Consider the following 18495-nt stretch of genomic DNA (forward strand, 5'->3'; position numbering starts at 1 on the left):
AAGAAAGAAAGAAAGAAATTATTGGCAGATGTCACTCAATCTTTTCCATTTTGTATTGCACCATTTAGGGTATGCTCCCATTGAGTTTTTATTTGTTCCTGTAAACACATCAAATTTCATGTAGCACATGTACTGTAAAAAAAAAAAAATTATGCTAGCCTTTAGTCAGAGACAGACCCTTGTAGAGGCTCCATATTCACTTATTGTGGCACTATTCAAGGATTTAACATGAACTGCTTGACCATTCCTTATCGACACACCTTTTATTCCTTAAAGTTAAAAGTCCCTTAAAAAAATGTTCTTCTTTTCTACCTTGAGTGTTTATTTATTTATTTATTTATTTATTTTTAAGTATCTTCTAAACGTAAATGGTGAAACAGTCACAAAGGCTAAATTGGTGCAGCAGCTTGTTTTCCAACACTCCAGCATGCATATCTTGGCTTGTATTATTCTGCTTTGTTGGGGGTAATTTTGTACATGTGTAGCAGCAGCATGTCTGTGGATGTACTGGCAGTAGCAAGTTTCTGTACTGTACTTGTACCTGTACCTGTACTTCAGAACTACTAATGTCAACCCACAGATTTCACAAAACAGTAAACTAATAAAGCTGATGATTCTGACCTTAAGTTGTTGTATTGTTAGTGAAGATTTGCACTGAGCTAATTGCAGACAATCAAAAATGAGTCATTATCCAATCCTCAAAGGGCATTTTATTATATAATAAAAGCCAGGACTCCCTTTGTTCTGCCTCAGAGGTTCCTGCCCTACATACACACTGGCATGGCTATGAGCACTGTATCACTCCTGCTATGGTTGCTGGCAGTGCATGGCATCTGTGTACCAGTCTCAGCACAAGTCTGCAGACTGCTTGGTCAGTCTGCCCTCCCTCTGATTTCTGCAGATAGAGACATCAACATTGGGGCAATTTTCTCACTCCACAAAAGTGCTCTTTTGAAGATCCATAATTTCACTGCCAAACCAGAGCCAACAACATGTGGAAGGTGTGTATGATAATGATACTGACCCGTCATTAAGAAAATAATAATAATAATAATAATAGTTGAAAGTGTGATGATTCTTTGCAACACATTGTAACATTCAACTGTTGCTTTATTTTCACAGCTTGAACTTGCGTGAATTTAAATTCGCTCAGACTCTGATTTTTGCTATTGAGGAGATTAATAACAGCACACAGCTGTTGCCTGGTGTTTCTTTGGGTTATAAGATATATGATTCCTGTGGTTCAATAGCTCAGGCTATCTTCTCAGGCATGGCTTTGATGAATGGTTATGAAGAAACACTGAGTGATACGTCCTGCTCTAGACGACCAGCTGTTTATGCTATAGTTGGAGAATCAAACTCCTCTCCCACCATTGGCTTGGCATCTTTAGTTGGTCCGTTCAGCTTACCTGTTGTAAGAGCTTGTTATCATATTGAATCAGTATATGATGAGCATTAGTGTCTCACTGGAACATGCACTAAAACATATTCTTTCTATAAATCATATTTAACCAACTAGAAACAGTCTGTTTAGTAAAATGAGGCTTTTAAGATATAGACATAGAGTAAAAATGGAAAATGAAAAGGAATATGGAAAATATCTGTGTGTGCAGTTTACATACTCATTTTTTCTTTTCTTTTCTTTTTTTTACTTTCTTTTGTTGTCTTTTTTTCTTTTCTTTTCTTTTCTTTTCTTTTCTTTTCTTTTCTTTTCTTTTCTTTTCTTTTCTTTTCTTTTCTTTTCTTTTCTAGATCAGTCATTTTGCCACTTGTGCATGCCTGAGCAACAAAAAGAGATATCGGTCCTTCTTCAGAACAATACCCAGTGATTATTACCAAAGCAGAGCTCTGGCCCAGCTTGTCAAGCACTTTGGCTGGACTTGGGTTGGGATGGTCAGAAGTCGCAGTGACTATGGTAACAATGGTATTGCAGCATTTGAGGAGGCTGCAAAACAAGAAGGAATTTGTATTGAGTACTCAGAAGCCATATTTAAAACTGATCCAGAAGAGCAGTTTCTGAAGACACTAGAAGTGATAAAGAAGGGCACCGCCAGAGTAGTGCTGGCATTTATGGCATTTGGAGATTTTGTCCTCCTCCTGAAAGTAATTGCACAACACAACATTACAGGGATACAGTGGATTGGCAGTGAATCCTGGATTACTTCTCAAAATCTGGCAGAAACAAAGGAATACAGTTTCCTTTCTGGAGCTGTGGGTTTTGCTATAGCAAATGCAAAAATTGTGGGCCTGCGAGAGTTCCTATTGAATGTGCACCCTGATCAAGAACCAAATAATGACATTTTAAAAGAATTCTGGGAAATAGTTTTTCTGTGCTCTTTTAAGAACAGTGGTGGCTGTACTGGCTCAGAGAGACTTGCAGAGCTGCAAAATGAATATACTGATGTATCAGAGCTACGAATAGTAAATAAAGTGTATACTGCTGTCTATGCTGTTGCACATACACTACATAATGTATTAAAAGATGTCAGATCCTCCACCAACACCAGCAAAGGAGAACTGCCCACACCACAAAAGGTACGTAAATGCACAAAGAGTAGAAAAAAAGTAAATACATAAAATAACATAAAATGTATGCAATACTAGAAAAACAGTTCATATGCATATTCAGATGCAACCCTAATTATAACTCTGACCCCATACATTGCTGTTATTTTTTGTTCATTGCAATTGTATAATTAAACTGTAAAATAAAGTGTAACCAAAAAACATATTGAAATTATTAATGTTTTTACTCAGATTCTGGAATATATGAAAGATGTGAGCTTCACTGTTAAAACAGGTGAGAAAATCTTCTCTGATGCAAGTGGTGATCCAGTAGCGAGATATGACCTGGTGAACTGGCAGTCTGCTGAGAATGGAAGTATGCAGTTTAAACATGTGGGCTTCTATGACAGCTCACTGTCTACAGAGCAACGTCTTCAAGTCAATCAAGAACACATGCTATGGGCAGGAAACAGTGGAGAGGTACATCCATACCATATAAACTAACAACATTGAAGGCATGTCAAATCGGTGTTTGAATTATGAGAAGGATAGCCATCGAGATGAGATGAGAAGGATAGCCATTCATTTATTTTTATATTCATCAAAGTGATAAAATCAGAGTGGTGCAAAAGCTGGAAAATTAATTCCATGAGGACAAGGGAATTATTTTAAAAATCAAATCATAATTTGGTCTTATTTGAAAACTTATTTTCTCGTAGTTGCCTGTTTCCGTGTGCAGTGAGAGCTGCCCCCCTGGCACTAGGAAGGCTGTGCAAAAAAAGCGACCTGTCTGCTGTTATGATTGTATTCCATGTGCAGAGGGAGAAATCAGTAATAGCACAGGTAAAATAGTGCTGATAACTCTCAAGAAAGTGTGATAAAGTGAAGTGTAAAAATTGTTCAAGTAATCTGTTCTTGAAATTCCTTCACAGATTCTAGTGACTGCTTTCCTTGTGATTTGGAGTACTGGTCAAATGAAAGCAGAGACAGATGTGTATTAAAAGTAGTTGAATTCCTTTCCTATACAGAAATCATGGGGATGGTGATTTGTATTTTCTCCTTGATTGGGGTGTTATTAACAGCAATTGTATCTTTTCTCTTTTATCTTCATAAAGAAACACCTATTGTCAGAGCCAACAACTCGGAGCTAAGCTTTTTGTTGCTCTTCTCACTCTCACTTTGTTTTGTCTGTTCACTTACTTTCATTGGTCGGCCCACCGAGTGGTCCTGTATGTTGCGTCACACAGCATTTGGGATCACTTTTGTCCTCTGTATCTCCTGTGTTCTTGGGAAAACAGTAGTTGTGTTAATGGCTTTCAGGGCTACACTTCCAGGCAGTAATGTCATGAAATGGTTTGGGCCACTTCGACAGAGACTCAGTGTTGTTTCCTTAACATTAATACAGGTGATTATATGTGTGCTTTGGTTAACAACATCCCCTCCTTTCCCATATATGAATTTTAGCTATTATAGAGAAAAGATCATTCTAGAATGTAACTTAGGTTCAGTTCTTGGATTCTGGACTGTTCTGGGATATACTGGCCTGCTATCATTCTTGTGTTTTGTTTTAGCTTTCTTTGCTCGTAAACTGCCTGATAATTTCAATGAAGCCAAGTTCATCACATTCAGTATGCTCATATTCTGTGCTGTCTGGCTCACATTTATACCAGCTTATGTCAGTTCTCCTGGAAAATTCACTGTAGCTGTGCAGATATTTGCAATTTTAGCTTCAAGTTTTGGTTTACTATTTTGCATATTTGCCCCAAAATGTCACATAATTTTGCTAAAACCAGAAAAAAACACAAAGAAACAAATTATGGGGAAATAATAATGCAACATAGATGATGCAATAAACACACACATATAGTGAATGCTGTCAAAGCACAGACTATGTGATTTTGGCAACTGATGCATTAAAGGCCATTTTTAAGTTACTAGGACATATTTTTTTTTCTAGTTTATACTTGAACTTGTACTAGTGGATTTCCATGTGTCACAGCAGTAAATGCTACATTGTAGCAGCACTACTTTCAGGGCTGTCTGACCCATTAGTTTTGCTCTCCACAGGCTGTTGCAGGCTCTGCAGTGTAGGCTGGGTCAGCACTAAGCACAATGGACTCTCAGTGACCATCTTCTTGACAGCCATGTTCTGGACCTGCATTATATACTTCCTAATAAAAAACAATATTGACTTTTTACATTTAACAGGATATGGAAATTTAATGTAATGGCGTTTACTCTTAAGCTTCAGCTTTCCATATTTTGTAGAGTAAAGGATATTGCAATTTATTGTGTTCATAATTTTTAATGTACACAATTTTATGCATCTTATATTCATGTAATGTATTACTCCTCATAGATGTCTTATGTTAAATGCAAACTGTACAATGAAGTCAAGTTTCTTATATTTGGAATTTGTTAGTCAATCTATTTGGTAACACTTTATTTCGATGGTCCATCTGTTGACACTCTACTAGTTATCAGTATTCATTTAGTAGCATGTCAACAGTGCATCAGTTGACATTCAACAACATTGTTTCAACAAACAAGCAACATACATTCAACTAACTGCCTGTAGATTATAAAGTGCATGTTAGTTTCTAATTTATAGATTTTACAAAAAGTGCATGTTGACTGTCAGTATGTCTTTTGCAACATGTTATTAACTAATAGTCAGCTAACTTTCTGTAGATTGTGTTACCATCTTCTAAATTGTCTACCAACTAATTAAAATGAATCTGTCAGTTGATAGTCTAGTCATGTCAACAAATGATCAACAGCATATTATATCATCCTTACTAAAGAGCCTCAAATTAATAATTACTTAACCATCTAATTTTTATCAAAATCACTAGTTTATCTGTTGATAGTTAACTAAACATTAGTTGTGCATCTGTTGTGTGTCAACTAATCTAAAGTTTACATTCAGCAGACTATTAGTAGGCATTCTCAACTAAGCATTTGTAGATATATTTTAGGACTATCCAATTAAAGTGAAAAACATTTGATAACAGTAGAAAGTCTATAAGCTATCAACAGAACACATACAAGCGTGCATTAATTGTATGCAATATATTTGCAGTTTAAAATGAGAAGTCAATACCAGACAATGGAAATACAATAGAACAAACACTACAGGCAGGATATTGGAGAAAGTTGTTTTATTAACAATATATTTACACAAACCCACTGTTTGCTAGTGTATCCGATCTGAACAGTCTGATTATGTGTGGCAAGTTTGACATATCAGTAAATGAAGAGGTGTCATATTGATCCCAAGTTCGATATGAAGTACCACAAGTCTCAGTACTAGGACCGTTAATTTTTACCCTGTACATTAGAGTGGCACTTATTTTTGGAATTTTGAAATCTTCTGTCATCCTTCCAGCCAACTCTCCTTAATGAGAAATGGAAACAAACCAAATTTTGCTGAGATTGGACTACATTCAGGGTGTGCTCAACAAAGTTGAAATTCTTCAGTCTTATTGGTCTAACAGCATCTAGTGAATAATTATACAAATCCATTAGTAAACTGTGCTTTAGGTGTCCTAAGTTCGAGTCCCGGCTCAATGACCATTCATGATCCCATCCCCCCCTCTCTCTCACACTTTGCTAACAGCCTACTCACTGTCGTATTGAAATTAAGGCATAAAACAGCAAAAAAAAAAAAAAAAAAAACATTACAGCTAGGGGTGCAACGGTTAAACTTACTAACAGTTCAGTTTTAGAGTCATGGTTTTGATACAGTTCAATATGTTCTATGTTTAGGAAAATAATCTAAATCTAACAAATAATCTAACTACAAGCAACATCACAATCTCATACAATAGAGTAAAGATAAAAAAAAAAAAATTCTTTTCTTGTTCCCTTTCAAGGGAACTTCAAACTGCATCTTCTAGGGACCGTAAGGGGAACGCCATCAGCATGACTCACGTCTGAAGAATACATCAAAAACTACAATGGAATTGGTCGGCGACAGCCTGTGACATCACTACGGTGCGACTCGTTGTCGTCGGCGCGTCACTACTGGTACAACCACAGTATAAAAGGGCGCCAGTAGAACACAACATTCTCTTCTTTGTCTTCACTGACTTTTTCTCTGAGTGCATGTTCTCTCACCAGATGCTTTGGAATAACGACATGCGTGTGACGTGTGTGGTAAAGAGCGGTGGCGGAGGCTCTGTTCTTGCTTGATTCCTGGGGAAATCTGGCGCGTGGGCAGAGCGTGTTTAGCTCCTGCGGGAGCTGAATATCTGCTGCACGTTGCGGTTGTGGACTTAACTATCTGCCAAAAGGGGACCTCCTTAAACCCATACAGGAAGATTTACTTTCCTAGCTTCCAGTCTTCTCTAAGTGGACTAGTAATCACCCCTCTGCATAGTAGGCTTCATTGTGAAGGGTTTGCAAAACCCTCTTGAGTTTTGACTCTGAGGAGTAACATTTCTCAGGCTTCTTGCTTTTGCAGATTCTGTGGGATGGCCATGGTGGAGCCTTTGCTTCTGTTAATACAGAAGCATAGATCCACTTAGAGGGAGTTTGACTGATCTCCTCGGTAGCACCCCCTTCAGCCCGAGAGCCGGGGAGACTGCTGTTTCTGTGCAGCCTTATGAGTGCTTCCATCTCTGCAGAAAGGGTCCTTTATAGAGCACCACCCCCTGGTGGGTCAGGTGTTCCTCTCTGTCTTTTAGGTTTAGGAGCCTGTCCCTTTCTGATATCCACTATTTAAAAGACGCTCGAGTATAGCTCCATGGCAATACCATCAGTAGACTAGTAGCTTGCGAGCTGTCTGTCCTGATTGGGTGTAGCATTGCTGCCTTTCACAATGAGGGCTGACCCCTAGTATTGCCCATCACCTGGAGCCCTGTCGAGTGTGACCGCTCTGGCACTCTTTCTCAAATCCATGGTATGGATTTTATAGTAAGTGTGCATGCTAGTCTTTGGGCACTTTCTAAAATACACAAGAGTGGTAAGTGTGCACTAAGTCTTTGAGCACTTTCTAAAATCCTGTATGGTATGGATTACGCTAGACTTTGTTCCCATTCCTGAGTTGGTTTAAAACCCTGATCTCCTTGAGCGCAACTCCACTTAGCTATCATCACCGATACCTCTTGACCATCTGCTACCTGTCAAGACACTCCTAGGATGGCCCCTTAATAGAACAGTTTCTAAATACTTCTAGTTCCCATTCTTGAGTTGGTCTAAAGCCCCAGTTTCCTTTTACGTAGCTCCTACATAAAGTCTAAGTTATCCTACGTACTTAGCCGTATCCCCTGAAGGAGTCCTTGAGCTCTACCCCAGGTCCAGCCTTCTGACCCGATGCAGGTAAGTGGGTAACAACTCAGGCCTTTGGCTGAGAGGGATAATGTTACCGAAAGCCATCGCTAATGTCCCAGGGGCAATTTCCTTATTTAACCCTTTCAGTGGTGAGTTTAAAATATTCTAGCGGACCCCCGAGAGTGAGTTTTTTTTAAGCGACCGTTATTTTAGAACGTTCGTCCTTATTGTTTCCATGGCGACGCATCAAGCTTGTCACGTGACACAACACAGACACAATAACACTGTATGACAGATAGATCGCTTTTATTTCCTTTTTCCTTTTTTATCCAGAATACTCACACACTTGCTTACCATGCCATGAACCATCTAATATTCCGATTCACAAATATGTGTGAATTAGTATGTTTCGTCGTTTAAAACCCTATATAAATGATCTGGATCGTAATCTGTAACGTGAAATGGGCATGTTTGTTCGCGCTGCAGTTCAGAGAGTCCTGTCAGCCGGATTTACAGCAGGTACATTCATCCGTTTCTCCCAAAATACATGTAAGTGGCTGGTGAACTAGAAGAGGAATATAGTGAACTTTTTAGATACTTAGCCTATGTGTATGTGATATGAATAAAACACATTGGTAAATTATTTGAATAGATTGTTATTTGCTGCTTCCATAGACCTATGCGTGTATTTTACAAACTCTAAATGTCTCCTTTTACTAGTACTTATGTGTATTTAAATGTCTGAAACCTAAAATAAGCGTTATGTGGTTAAAAACACTGCATAGTTGTGGTTATATGACAAGCGCAGAGCTCGTCCGTCTCTGGCTCAGCGCCAGCCAGCGCGCCAAAGTGCAGTTTGAATTTTACAGTTGCGTGACGTCACTGAACATTCTAAATCCCATATGTGGGACCGTACTCCCAGGGGCACAGAAATTAGAATCCCATATGTGGGACCGTACCGCTCAAAGGGTTAAAGGTGCCATATAATGGAAAACTGAATTTACCTTGGCATAGTTAAATAATAACAGTTCAGTACATGGACATGATATACCATGAGTCTCAAACACCATCGTTTCCTCCTTCTCATATAAATCTAGTATTTGCAAAAGACCACCGAAAAATAGGTCAATTCCAACATAACAGACTGTTACGCAACATCCCCGGGATCGTTAATAGTTACGCCTCCAACATTTGCATTGCCCAATCATCACTAACGTCAGCACATCAGTTAAACAAGGCAAGCAAGGGACACGGTTAGCTTAATGCTAGCGCTAGCCTGTTACATTGCAATACATAGGATTTCACTTACCACATAAACAGAGAGATGACTGCGCTGATAATAGTGTAAGTGATGGAGAAATAACTGCGTTGATGATGGCGAATGATTTACAGATCTTGAGAATCACTGAGGAGCAGCTCAACTTGTGTGGTAGGTAGCACTCCCTCTGCATTGTAACTTTACACAGAGCACATGCGATCACAGTAATCACACTAAAATATCTGCGATTCAAAACGGCAGATTCAACAAATCGCATATTAAAAGGGGCTAGAGCTCTTAGTTAAAAATATATTTTTATCCATGTGCGAGCTATTGAGCTCTGTGAAACAGCCAATCAGACCGGAGCTCATTAATATTCATGAAGCTTCCAAACAACAGAGCATTTCATTCTAGGGGCAAATCCTAGGTTGTAAATGGGTCTGTAAAACCATTTCTGGAGATTTGTTGCCCTTTCCTATGCCATATACCTTCTATGTAGATAACAGAGAACAATTTAAAATATTCTCTCAATGCATTCTATGGCACCTTTAAAGGGTTATGATACCCCAGGCAACTTTTTCTGAGATTTTAGCAGAAGTGTTTGTGTTGCACATCATAGAAAGCAATGTTGGCATCTGCTAATATTAATTGTTAGAGATAACTGGTTAATTTTGAGCTTTTTTGCACTATTTTCATCTTCCGGGTTTAAAATCTACATTGTCCTGACGTCAGCTTTTGTGACGCGGCGATGGACTATAGTACATCGATGACGCGTCGGTGTCTCATAAATATTCATGGCGCTGCATGTTCTTATCCTATGAGAAGTCGATTCGCATAATTATTCACGACAGCGCTTGCTGATTTGCTGTGGCAGACGCTTCAGTCTCATTCTATCAGTCTACTCCCAGAGCCGTTTGTTTCTCTATGTCTCTGAGGTCGCTTACATTAACTGAGAGGAACGTTCATGAATGAAAGAGTGAAAGAGTCCGGTACACGCGATTCATTCACAAAGTAAGTGTAAGCGGTTTTTCTTTGACGCAACCCATCAAAAGGCTTATATAAACTCGCCAAAATGAGCCTTAACAGTTATTAGTGGTTCAACAGTGTGTTCATATATAGGTTTTCGATGCATAGTGCAAAAGAATGTACATTTATTTGTGCTTTAAACTCGTGGGGAGCGAAATGAAACTGTCTGAACCCAAAGTTGTCTGTGTGGTCTCTCTCCCCGATCTCCCCTCTCCTACACGGAGCGCTGTGAGCACGCCACGCCCACTTCTGCAGCATTTTTCAAAACTGTGGTGAGAGTAGCCAGTGCTGAAACAGGGGGGTGTCATAACCCTTTAAGGTAGTTTGTACTTAGTGCAGTGTGGGTATAACCGTTCCCCTAGCGGTCGCAGTTTGAAGTTCCCTCAAGAGGGAGCGTCTCAGATTACGTATGTAACCATGTTTTCCTGAGATAGGGAAAGAGACACTGTGTCCTCTAGTCTCATCGCCATGCTTCGGACATAAACTTCAGACGAAGAAGCGAATGTTGTGTTCTACTTGCACCATTTTATACTGTGGTCGCACCGGTAGTGATGTCATAGGCTGTCTCCGGTTTTTGTTTTTGATATATTCTTTAGACAGGAGTCATGCTGATGTCGTTCCCCAGTGCACCCTAGAAGACACAGTGTCTCGTTCCCTATCCCATGGTTACATATGTAACCTGAGACGTTTTTTTTTTTTTTTTTTTTTTGGTATGTCTATCATTAGTTTATAGGTACAGAAATTTAATAAAGTAATCAAATGTAAAACAAAACAAAACAAAAACATTGCATATTTGACTCTAAATTAAAGATTAATCTTTATTAAAGTTACAAAAGCTATTCAGTCAAGAGTGATTCCCTTGTTGGTGCAGTTTGATTAATATTAAAGTCACCCCTGTAGTGAAAATCGATTTGTTGTTTTTTTTTGTCTATGTGGTGTTCTTAATATGCTTTTAGACAAACCATGTGCCAATCCATTATTCAACACCATTGCTTAGTATGTTCTCCTTAAAACTGTGGTTTCCTGAAGGCTATCCCAGAAATGTGGGTTGAAACAGCCCTTTTTTTTTGCTATGTCACAAAATTAAATAACCAGTCACGTCAATGGATAGATTAACTTGAATAATAACCCGCAGCAACAGTGTAAAAGTCAGAAGCACCTCTCCTGTGTTGGTGTCTGCACTTCAGACGCATATTCTCGCGGCTGCGAACTGGAATCCCTGTCTAGGCTGCATTCGAGCCTTCGAGGCATTTTGAGGACACAACATCATAAAGTAAGCACCTTTAATGAATGTTACGGTATTCATTGTAGTTGTTCGCTAGTAAAAACATATCATATCAGGGTGCGTGAGTAGTTTGCTTGAAAGCACTCTCGAACCTCCCACTGCTCCTCACTGGCAAGAGGGGAGGTTGAGTGAGAACTGGGGCTGGCCCGTCCAACACTCCACCGGCCCTCCTCCTGGGGAGGGAGAAGTGTATTCACCGTCTCCCAAAGAGCAGTTCCCTCCCTCTCCGACTTGTTTTTCTTGACTTTAAGAAAACAAACAAGGTGCAATTTCTCTCTAAACTCTCCAAATACTTGTCTTTTTCCGAGATGCATGTAGCGATTAAAATGAGCCGAAGAAAATCAACGACCACTAGATGGCACTATAGTTTCACATGTGCGCATTCCATTGCGTACGGTTTTATGAATGTTACATTGTGTTTTCTTTGTTTCTTTTTGGTTTGGCTATTATCCTCTGTCCGCAGAAATGTAATACAAATGTTTTATTGAACTTGTTCTAACTTAACTTGTCTTAACCCTTTAAGCGCCAAATTACGACAAGACATCATACCTAATAAAATAGACTGTAGATCCTAATACAGTGTAATATCCCATTTGTATTCCCTAGATGGCAGACATGTAGTACTTTGATTCTAGATCAAAATTACGTCATGTTCCTATTATACTGTCCTCGCAACTACGTTGCTCTGAAGAAGCTAGACAGCTAGTTAACAAATATGCATGAAGCAGTTGATTCTTTCCAGAATGTTTACTTCTGTGCTCGTTTCTTTTTACTTGTAAAACTGAAATACAATAAACAAGAAATGAAATTACAAATTGTGCATTAATTTGTTCGATATACATATAAATATGAACGCGTACGATCTGTGCACATGTGAAGAAAAACTTGCTCCCACCATTATATACAATTATATACATACATTGTCTTAGCACATAACTCTCTTACAAACTGACTAAAAATAGTCAATAACTTACAAGCATATGTTTCTCCAAGGCAATGACCGTTTGTGGGCTGAACAGAAACCGTTGCTGCACGTTGCGTGTTGCCGAACTAAATTAAACACTGCGTATATATGGAAAAATTATATAACCGCAATGCTACAAATGGCCTGTAGGTGTCAGCCATACACCATGACCATGCTATGGGCAGAACACTCCCCGCCTGGTATAAATTGTTATACCATCATTACTTTCATAACAACATTTACATTTTGATTACGTTTACAGGGTTGCCAAGTTATTTGTCACAGGACAGAAGAACGACTACACTTGAAATAGGTCTAAGATATACTTTAGCAGTCCCTTGTTTTATTGTTTTCACTTCAAGTTTACGAACTTTTCCATCGGCACTTGGAATAACTTTGTTACAATCCCATTGGCCATTCATTGCGTTTTACTTGGGAGTCTTTCAACAACACAACATCTCCCACTTGAACATTTGGTTTCTCGTCTGTCCATTTTCTCCGAATCTGAAGGGTAGACAAGTATTCTTGTTTCCAACGTTTCCAGAAGGCATCTGCAAAATTCTGGACTTGTTTCCATTGACTCTTGTACATTTCCTTAATGTTGAACTCTCCAGGAGGTGCAGATGTCGAGTAAGAATCTCAGTTTTTTCGCAGTCGGTAGAAATAGGAACCAAGGGTCGTGCATTCATTATAGCTGCTATTTCTGCCATCAGTGTAGTGAGAATCTCATTTGTCAGCCGAGTGTTTGCTAACAGCATTGCGTCGAGAATTCGTCGGGCTATACCTATCATTCTCTCCCACACTCCTCCCATGTGAGATGAATGGGGCGCATTGAATGTCCAGGTACATGCATGGTCCAGTAGGTAATTCTGTATCTCAGGATCCTCAGTGTTAATATTGAGTTCCTTGCAAGCCCCTATAAAGTTTGTGCCTCTATCAGATCTGAATTGCTTGACAGGCCCACGCAGACAAAGGAACCTTCTTAAGGCATTTATGAAACTTGAAGAGGACATAGATTCAAGTACCTCTAAGTGTACTGCTCTGGTACATAAACAAGTGAACATGACTGCCCACCTCTTACTTTCTGCGCTGCCTCCTCGAGTGCGGCGTGTCAGAACATTCCAGGGGCCGAAAACATCAAGTCCTACATAAGTGAACGGTGGGGCTACAACTAGTCTGTCTGTAGGGAGATCTGACATTTTCTGTTCTTGCAGCTGTCCTCTGAGTTTTTTACAGATGATACAGTCTTTGATGAAATTTGAGACAAGTTTCTTAGCTCTGATGATCCATAAGCCAGCTGTGCGCAATGCACCTTCTGTTAAGTGACGTCCTTGGTGGACTACTTCCTCATGGTAGTGTTTGATCAAGAGAGTGCTTATGTGATGATTAGCTGGGATGATCAGAGGATGTTTCTCATCGTTTGTCATCTCTGCGTTTGACAAGCGTCCTCCCACTCTAATTAGCCCTTGCTCATCAAGGATGGGATTCAGACTCCTTATAGAACTTTGGCTAGAGATCTTTTCGCCATTGTACAAAGACTTTAACTCTGCTTGGAAGATCTCTTGTTGGACACATTTGATTATAGTTGTTTCTGCTTGTGCAAAATTCACTGTACAGTGTGCCATTTTGCAGCGATGCCATCCTGTACATGAACTTTTTTGCGTGCTGCTGGTATACGCTTTCGCAATGTGAGTTAGAACAGCTATCCCTCTCACAAGGGATTTCCAATTGGAAAATCTACTGAATCTGTGAGATCCCAGCTGACGTTTATTGATCTTCGTCGTGAAGGTTGTTATTTCAGGCCGAATTTCACTGTCAGATTCTGGGTCAATTAAACTGAAATCTTCATGTTCCGTTGTTTCCCTTACACAAGTTTGGTGCAGAAACGCTGGACCTGTGAACCAGTTTGTGTTCTGTAGTTCAGCAGCTGGCACTGGTCTGGTAGCGTTGTCTGCTGGGTTCTGACTGGTAGCAATGTAATGCCACTGTTCCGGGGTAGATGATTTTCGAATCCGTACAACTCTGTTGGACACATAAACATAAAACCTGCGAGAAGCATTGTTAATGTATCCCAGTACAATTTTGCTATCAGTGTAGTATTTCACTGAATGCAGATCAATGTCAATTTCGCTGGGTATCAATTCTGCAAGCTCGACTGCTAAAACAGCTGCGCATAACTCCAAACGCGGTACTGTATGGGCTGGTTTTGGAGCCAGCTTTGATTTGCCCATAATAAAGCCTACATGACAATGGCCATTATCCTCTACAACTCTGAGGTATGCTACAGCAGCTATTGCTACAGTAGAAGCATCAGAGAACACACATTCCTCTTTCTGAACAGTAGAAGTCAGTGACACTGGTACATAAGGTCGGGGAACACTAAGTGTTTCAAGATGAACTAAATCATCAGTCCATACTCTCCACTGAGTTTCTCTGTGTGCTGAAAGTGGGGCGTCCCAATCACATTGGTCTACAGAAATCTCTCGCATTAGTGCTTTTCCTTGTATGGTTATGGGGGCTGCAAATCCTAGCGGATCATACAGACTGTTCACCGTAGCTAAGATTCCTCTTCGTGTGAATGGTCTCACTTCTTTTGACACTTGGAAAGTGAAACTGTCAGACTGTAGATTCCAGCTTACTCCTAAACTCCTCTGAAGGGGTAAAGGGTCAACACCTAGAACTAGATCCTTTAGATTGTTAGCTCTGTCCTTTGCGGGAAATGCCTCCATAACTGAACTTCTGTTTGATGCTAGTTTATGTAGTTTGAGGTTTGATTCCGCTAGCATTTCTCTAGTCCTCTGCAAGAGACTGACTGCTTCAGCTTCAGAAGGCACTGAGGTGAGTCCATCGTCAACATAAAAGTTTCTCATGACAAACTGTTTTGCGTCTTCTCCATACTCCTTCTCTCCTTGATCTGCTGTTCGTTTCAAGCCGTAGATAGCTATTGCTGGAGACGGACTGTTTCCGAAAACGTGTACTTTCATTCTGAACTCCATAACGTCCTTGCTGGTGTCATTGTCTTTGTACCAGAGAAATTTTAAGTAGTTTCGGTGGTCCTCTCTTACTATAAAAGAATAAAACATTTGCTGTATATCAGCACTAATCGCAACCTGTTCTTTGCGAAAATGTAGTAACACACCCAAAAGTGTGTTATTCAGATCAGGACCGCTAAGCAGCACACCGTTCAAAGAGATGCCTTGATAAGGCGCACTTGAATCAAAAACCACTCTGATTTGCCTTGGTTTTTGTGGGTGGTAAACGCCAAAGGTCGGCAGATACCAACACTCCTCATCTTGGTTTAATGGAGGTACTGGTTCTGCTTGATCATTATCAAAGATCTTTTGCATGAATTGAATAAAGTGATTCTTCATTTCAGGACTTTTCTGAAAGGAGCGTTGTAAAGAAAGGAGACGTTTTTGTGCCAGCTCTCTGTTATTTGGTAGTCGACGTCGGGTTGAGCGAAATGGCAGTGGTGCCACCCAGTGGTTCGTTTCGTCAACATACATACCTTCTTCCATTATTTGAAGAAACTCACAATCTTTGATAGACGGCGCAGGTTTGTCATCATTCGGAGTTTTAGCGAACACACTCTCTGTTTCCTCCGTAGGAACGCCCAAGTAACACAGTGAAGCTATACAATGTTCTTGCTTAGGAGCGCTGTGAGTGTCTTTTATCTTCATGTAGTTGGTGCAAGGGCTGAACAGAGATGGTCGTCCATTTATTAGCACGTTCGTTTTGAAAGTGCTTACATCCATAGGCTTATGAACTCCCCCTAAGCACACCTCTCCGACTATAACCCAACCTAAATCCAGTCTCTGGGCGTAGGGCGTGTTAAGAGGCCCATTGATTTGTTCACGTACCTTATGAACACTCAAGATATCTCTACCCAACAGCAGAAGTATTGATGCATCAGGATTGTGTTCTGGAATATTGTCTGCTACAGATTTCAGATGAGGGTAGTATTGTGTGACATCAGGTGTTGGAATTTCAGATCTGTCATCAGGCATCATATCACATTCAATGAGTGTAGGAAGTTCTACCTGAGTTTTCCCATCGATGGACTGAACTGTGAAGCCAGATGCTCTGCGTCCTGTTTTCTCCATAGTGCCTGAGCATGTTTTTAAGGTATATGAGAATGACTCTCCCGTGATGCCAAAGGCATCAAAGAACTTCGACTTGGCTAATGATCGATTGCTTTGATCATCTAATACTGCGTACATCTTCACAGCACTTGCTGGTTTGCCACACGGATATACTGACACCAAGCAGATTTTAGAACATGACCTAGGCTTCAACATGCTTCCACAGATTTCTGTGCACTTGGATATAATAGCTGTCAACGTAGTATCTTTCTTCTCCCCGCCCTGCTGACTCACTCCTGCAGGCAGTTCTGTAACCCAGGGAGCTGGACCCGGATGCAGTGCTGTGGTGTGTTTCTCACTGTTGCATTCTTTGCACTTTATGTTGACTTTACAGTCATTGGCAAAATGCTGAGTAGATGAACAACATCTAAAACAAATGTCCTTTTCTTTCAGGTATCTTTTGCGATCATCGATGTGTCTACTTCTGAACTCACGACACTTTGTCAACGGATGAGGACACTGACTATCTGGTTCGATCGGTTCCTTTTCAGGGCTTTTTCCTTGAAAGACTGTACGTGCAGTTGACACGTCTGTCTTTCTGACCGATACAGATGATCGGTTGCTGTACTTTGCTGCACACAGTTCTGACTTTGCAGAAGATTGGGTATTGCTTATTGAGAATGTGAAACTTGGATCATTCTTGATCTTGGCTTGACTGACAATGAATCTGGTGAAGAAACTGAATGGCGGAAAGGAAACATGATAATCTTCCTTGTATTTGGAGCCTTGAGCAATCCACTTATCTTGCAAATTGTATGGCAGCTTTTCAATGATTGATTTAACTCCACGAGCAGTATCTAAATAGGCCAATCCTGGCAAGTGGCCTCCTGACTTTGCTGCATCCATCTCCAACAAAAGGTCTCCTAGCTCTCTCAACTTCACCTTGTCTTTGTTAGAGATTTTAGGAAAGTTCTCTAACTTCCTCAACAGAGCATCCTCAATGACCTCAGAGCTACCATAGCATTCTTCCAACCTCTGCCATGTCATCTGAACACCTAGTGCTGGATTATGAACATGCACTGACCTGATTCTCTTGGCCTGTTGTGAAGATTCTGGCCCGAGCCATTTTACAAGCAGGTCCATCTCCTCCCTAGCTGTTAGATTGAAGTCCATTATCACACTTCGGAATGAGGTCTTCCACGCCCAATAATTTTCTGGGCAGTCGTCAAACGTCAGTAATCCGTTACTCACTAACTCCCTTCGTATCAGATGTTTTGTTAAGTCAGTAGTCTCTAAAGGTCTCATCGGATAGTCTCTGAGAGAGGATTCAGGATAGTTTGCATAGTGCGTGGGATGCTGTGGAGCACTATAACCTCCGCTGTCTCTCACGCTCATCTTTGGTGTTGAGACTTGAACTGTGTTACTTTGATGGAGAGGAACAAACCTAGAAACTCCCAGAGTGGACTGTGGCCATGTAGAATCTGGAAGCTGCTGTGATGCTTGAGACTTAGCTTGCATGTGTACCTCTTCCTGGTTATCTTGAATCAGAGAATGAGTCTCTACATACTCACTGGTTCTTTGCGCTGCATCTTGAATAGCTAATTCTGGTAAGTCTTTAAGCAGTTCCTCCGTTTGTACTGCGGCTTCATAAACTGCTGCTTCAGCCGAAGCTGCAACTGCTGCCCTTTGTTTTTGCAACACATGCAAATTAGCTTCTAATTCTGCTTTGCGTCTCGCTGCTTCGGCTTCTAATTCTGCTTTCTCTTTCATCATTTTTGCCTCTTCTTCAGCATAAGACACCTCTGCACGTGCCGCTTCGGCTTTTGCTCTAGCACGAATAACTGCTGAACTGGCGGATGATCTACTCGAGCGTGAAGAATATCTGGAGCCGGATACGTGCGATCGCGTCTCAAACCCTTGTTGGGAAGTTTCAGCATCCTTGACTGGATCCATCTTGCTTTCAGGCAAACTGAATTCTTCAAATTTTGATCACTGGTTAGTGCAGCGTGTGGTTGTGAATACAGCTCTTGCAATCTTGCTTGTTGCTTCGATGCTTTTTTACTATACTGTCCTCGCAACTACGTTGCTCTGAAGAAGCTAG

At 40.4% G+C, this 18495-nt stretch overlaps 1 protein-coding gene across 1 annotated transcript; it reads left to right on the forward strand.

Annotated features, from left to right (window-relative positions):
• Nucleotides 1-780: 780 nt before the first annotated feature.
• On the forward strand, nucleotides 781-4333 carry LOC141345260 (extracellular calcium-sensing receptor-like). Its single transcript, XM_073850142.1, has 6 exons — nucleotides 781-1001; nucleotides 1123-1414; nucleotides 1753-2535; nucleotides 2758-2985; nucleotides 3225-3348; nucleotides 3438-4333. The coding sequence occupies exons 1-6, from the start codon at nucleotides 781-783 to the stop codon at nucleotides 4331-4333; spliced, it is 2544 nt and encodes an 847-aa protein (XP_073706243.1).
• The last annotated feature ends 14162 nt before the right edge of the window (nucleotides 4334-18495 follow it).

Source organism: Garra rufa, chromosome 11 (assembly GCF_049309525.1).
Source record: "Garra rufa chromosome 11, GarRuf1.0, whole genome shotgun sequence".
NCBI classification, from domain to species: Eukaryota; Metazoa; Chordata; class Actinopteri; order Cypriniformes; family Cyprinidae; genus Garra; species Garra rufa.

Excerpts from the sequence above, each read along its gene's own strand:
- LOC141345260 (XM_073850142.1), top strand. The coding sequence starts at position 781 with ATGGCTATGAGCACTGTATCACTCCTGCTATGGTTGCTGGCAGTGCAT. Across the intron at positions 1,415-1,752 it reads GTCCGTTCAGCTTACCTGTT|ATCAGTCATTTTGCCACTTG; the intron begins GTAAGAGCTTGT and ends TTTCTTTTCTAG. Across the intron at positions 3,349-3,437 it reads AGAAATCAGTAATAGCACAG|ATTCTAGTGACTGCTTTCCT; the intron begins GTAAAATAGTGC and ends ATTCCTTCACAG.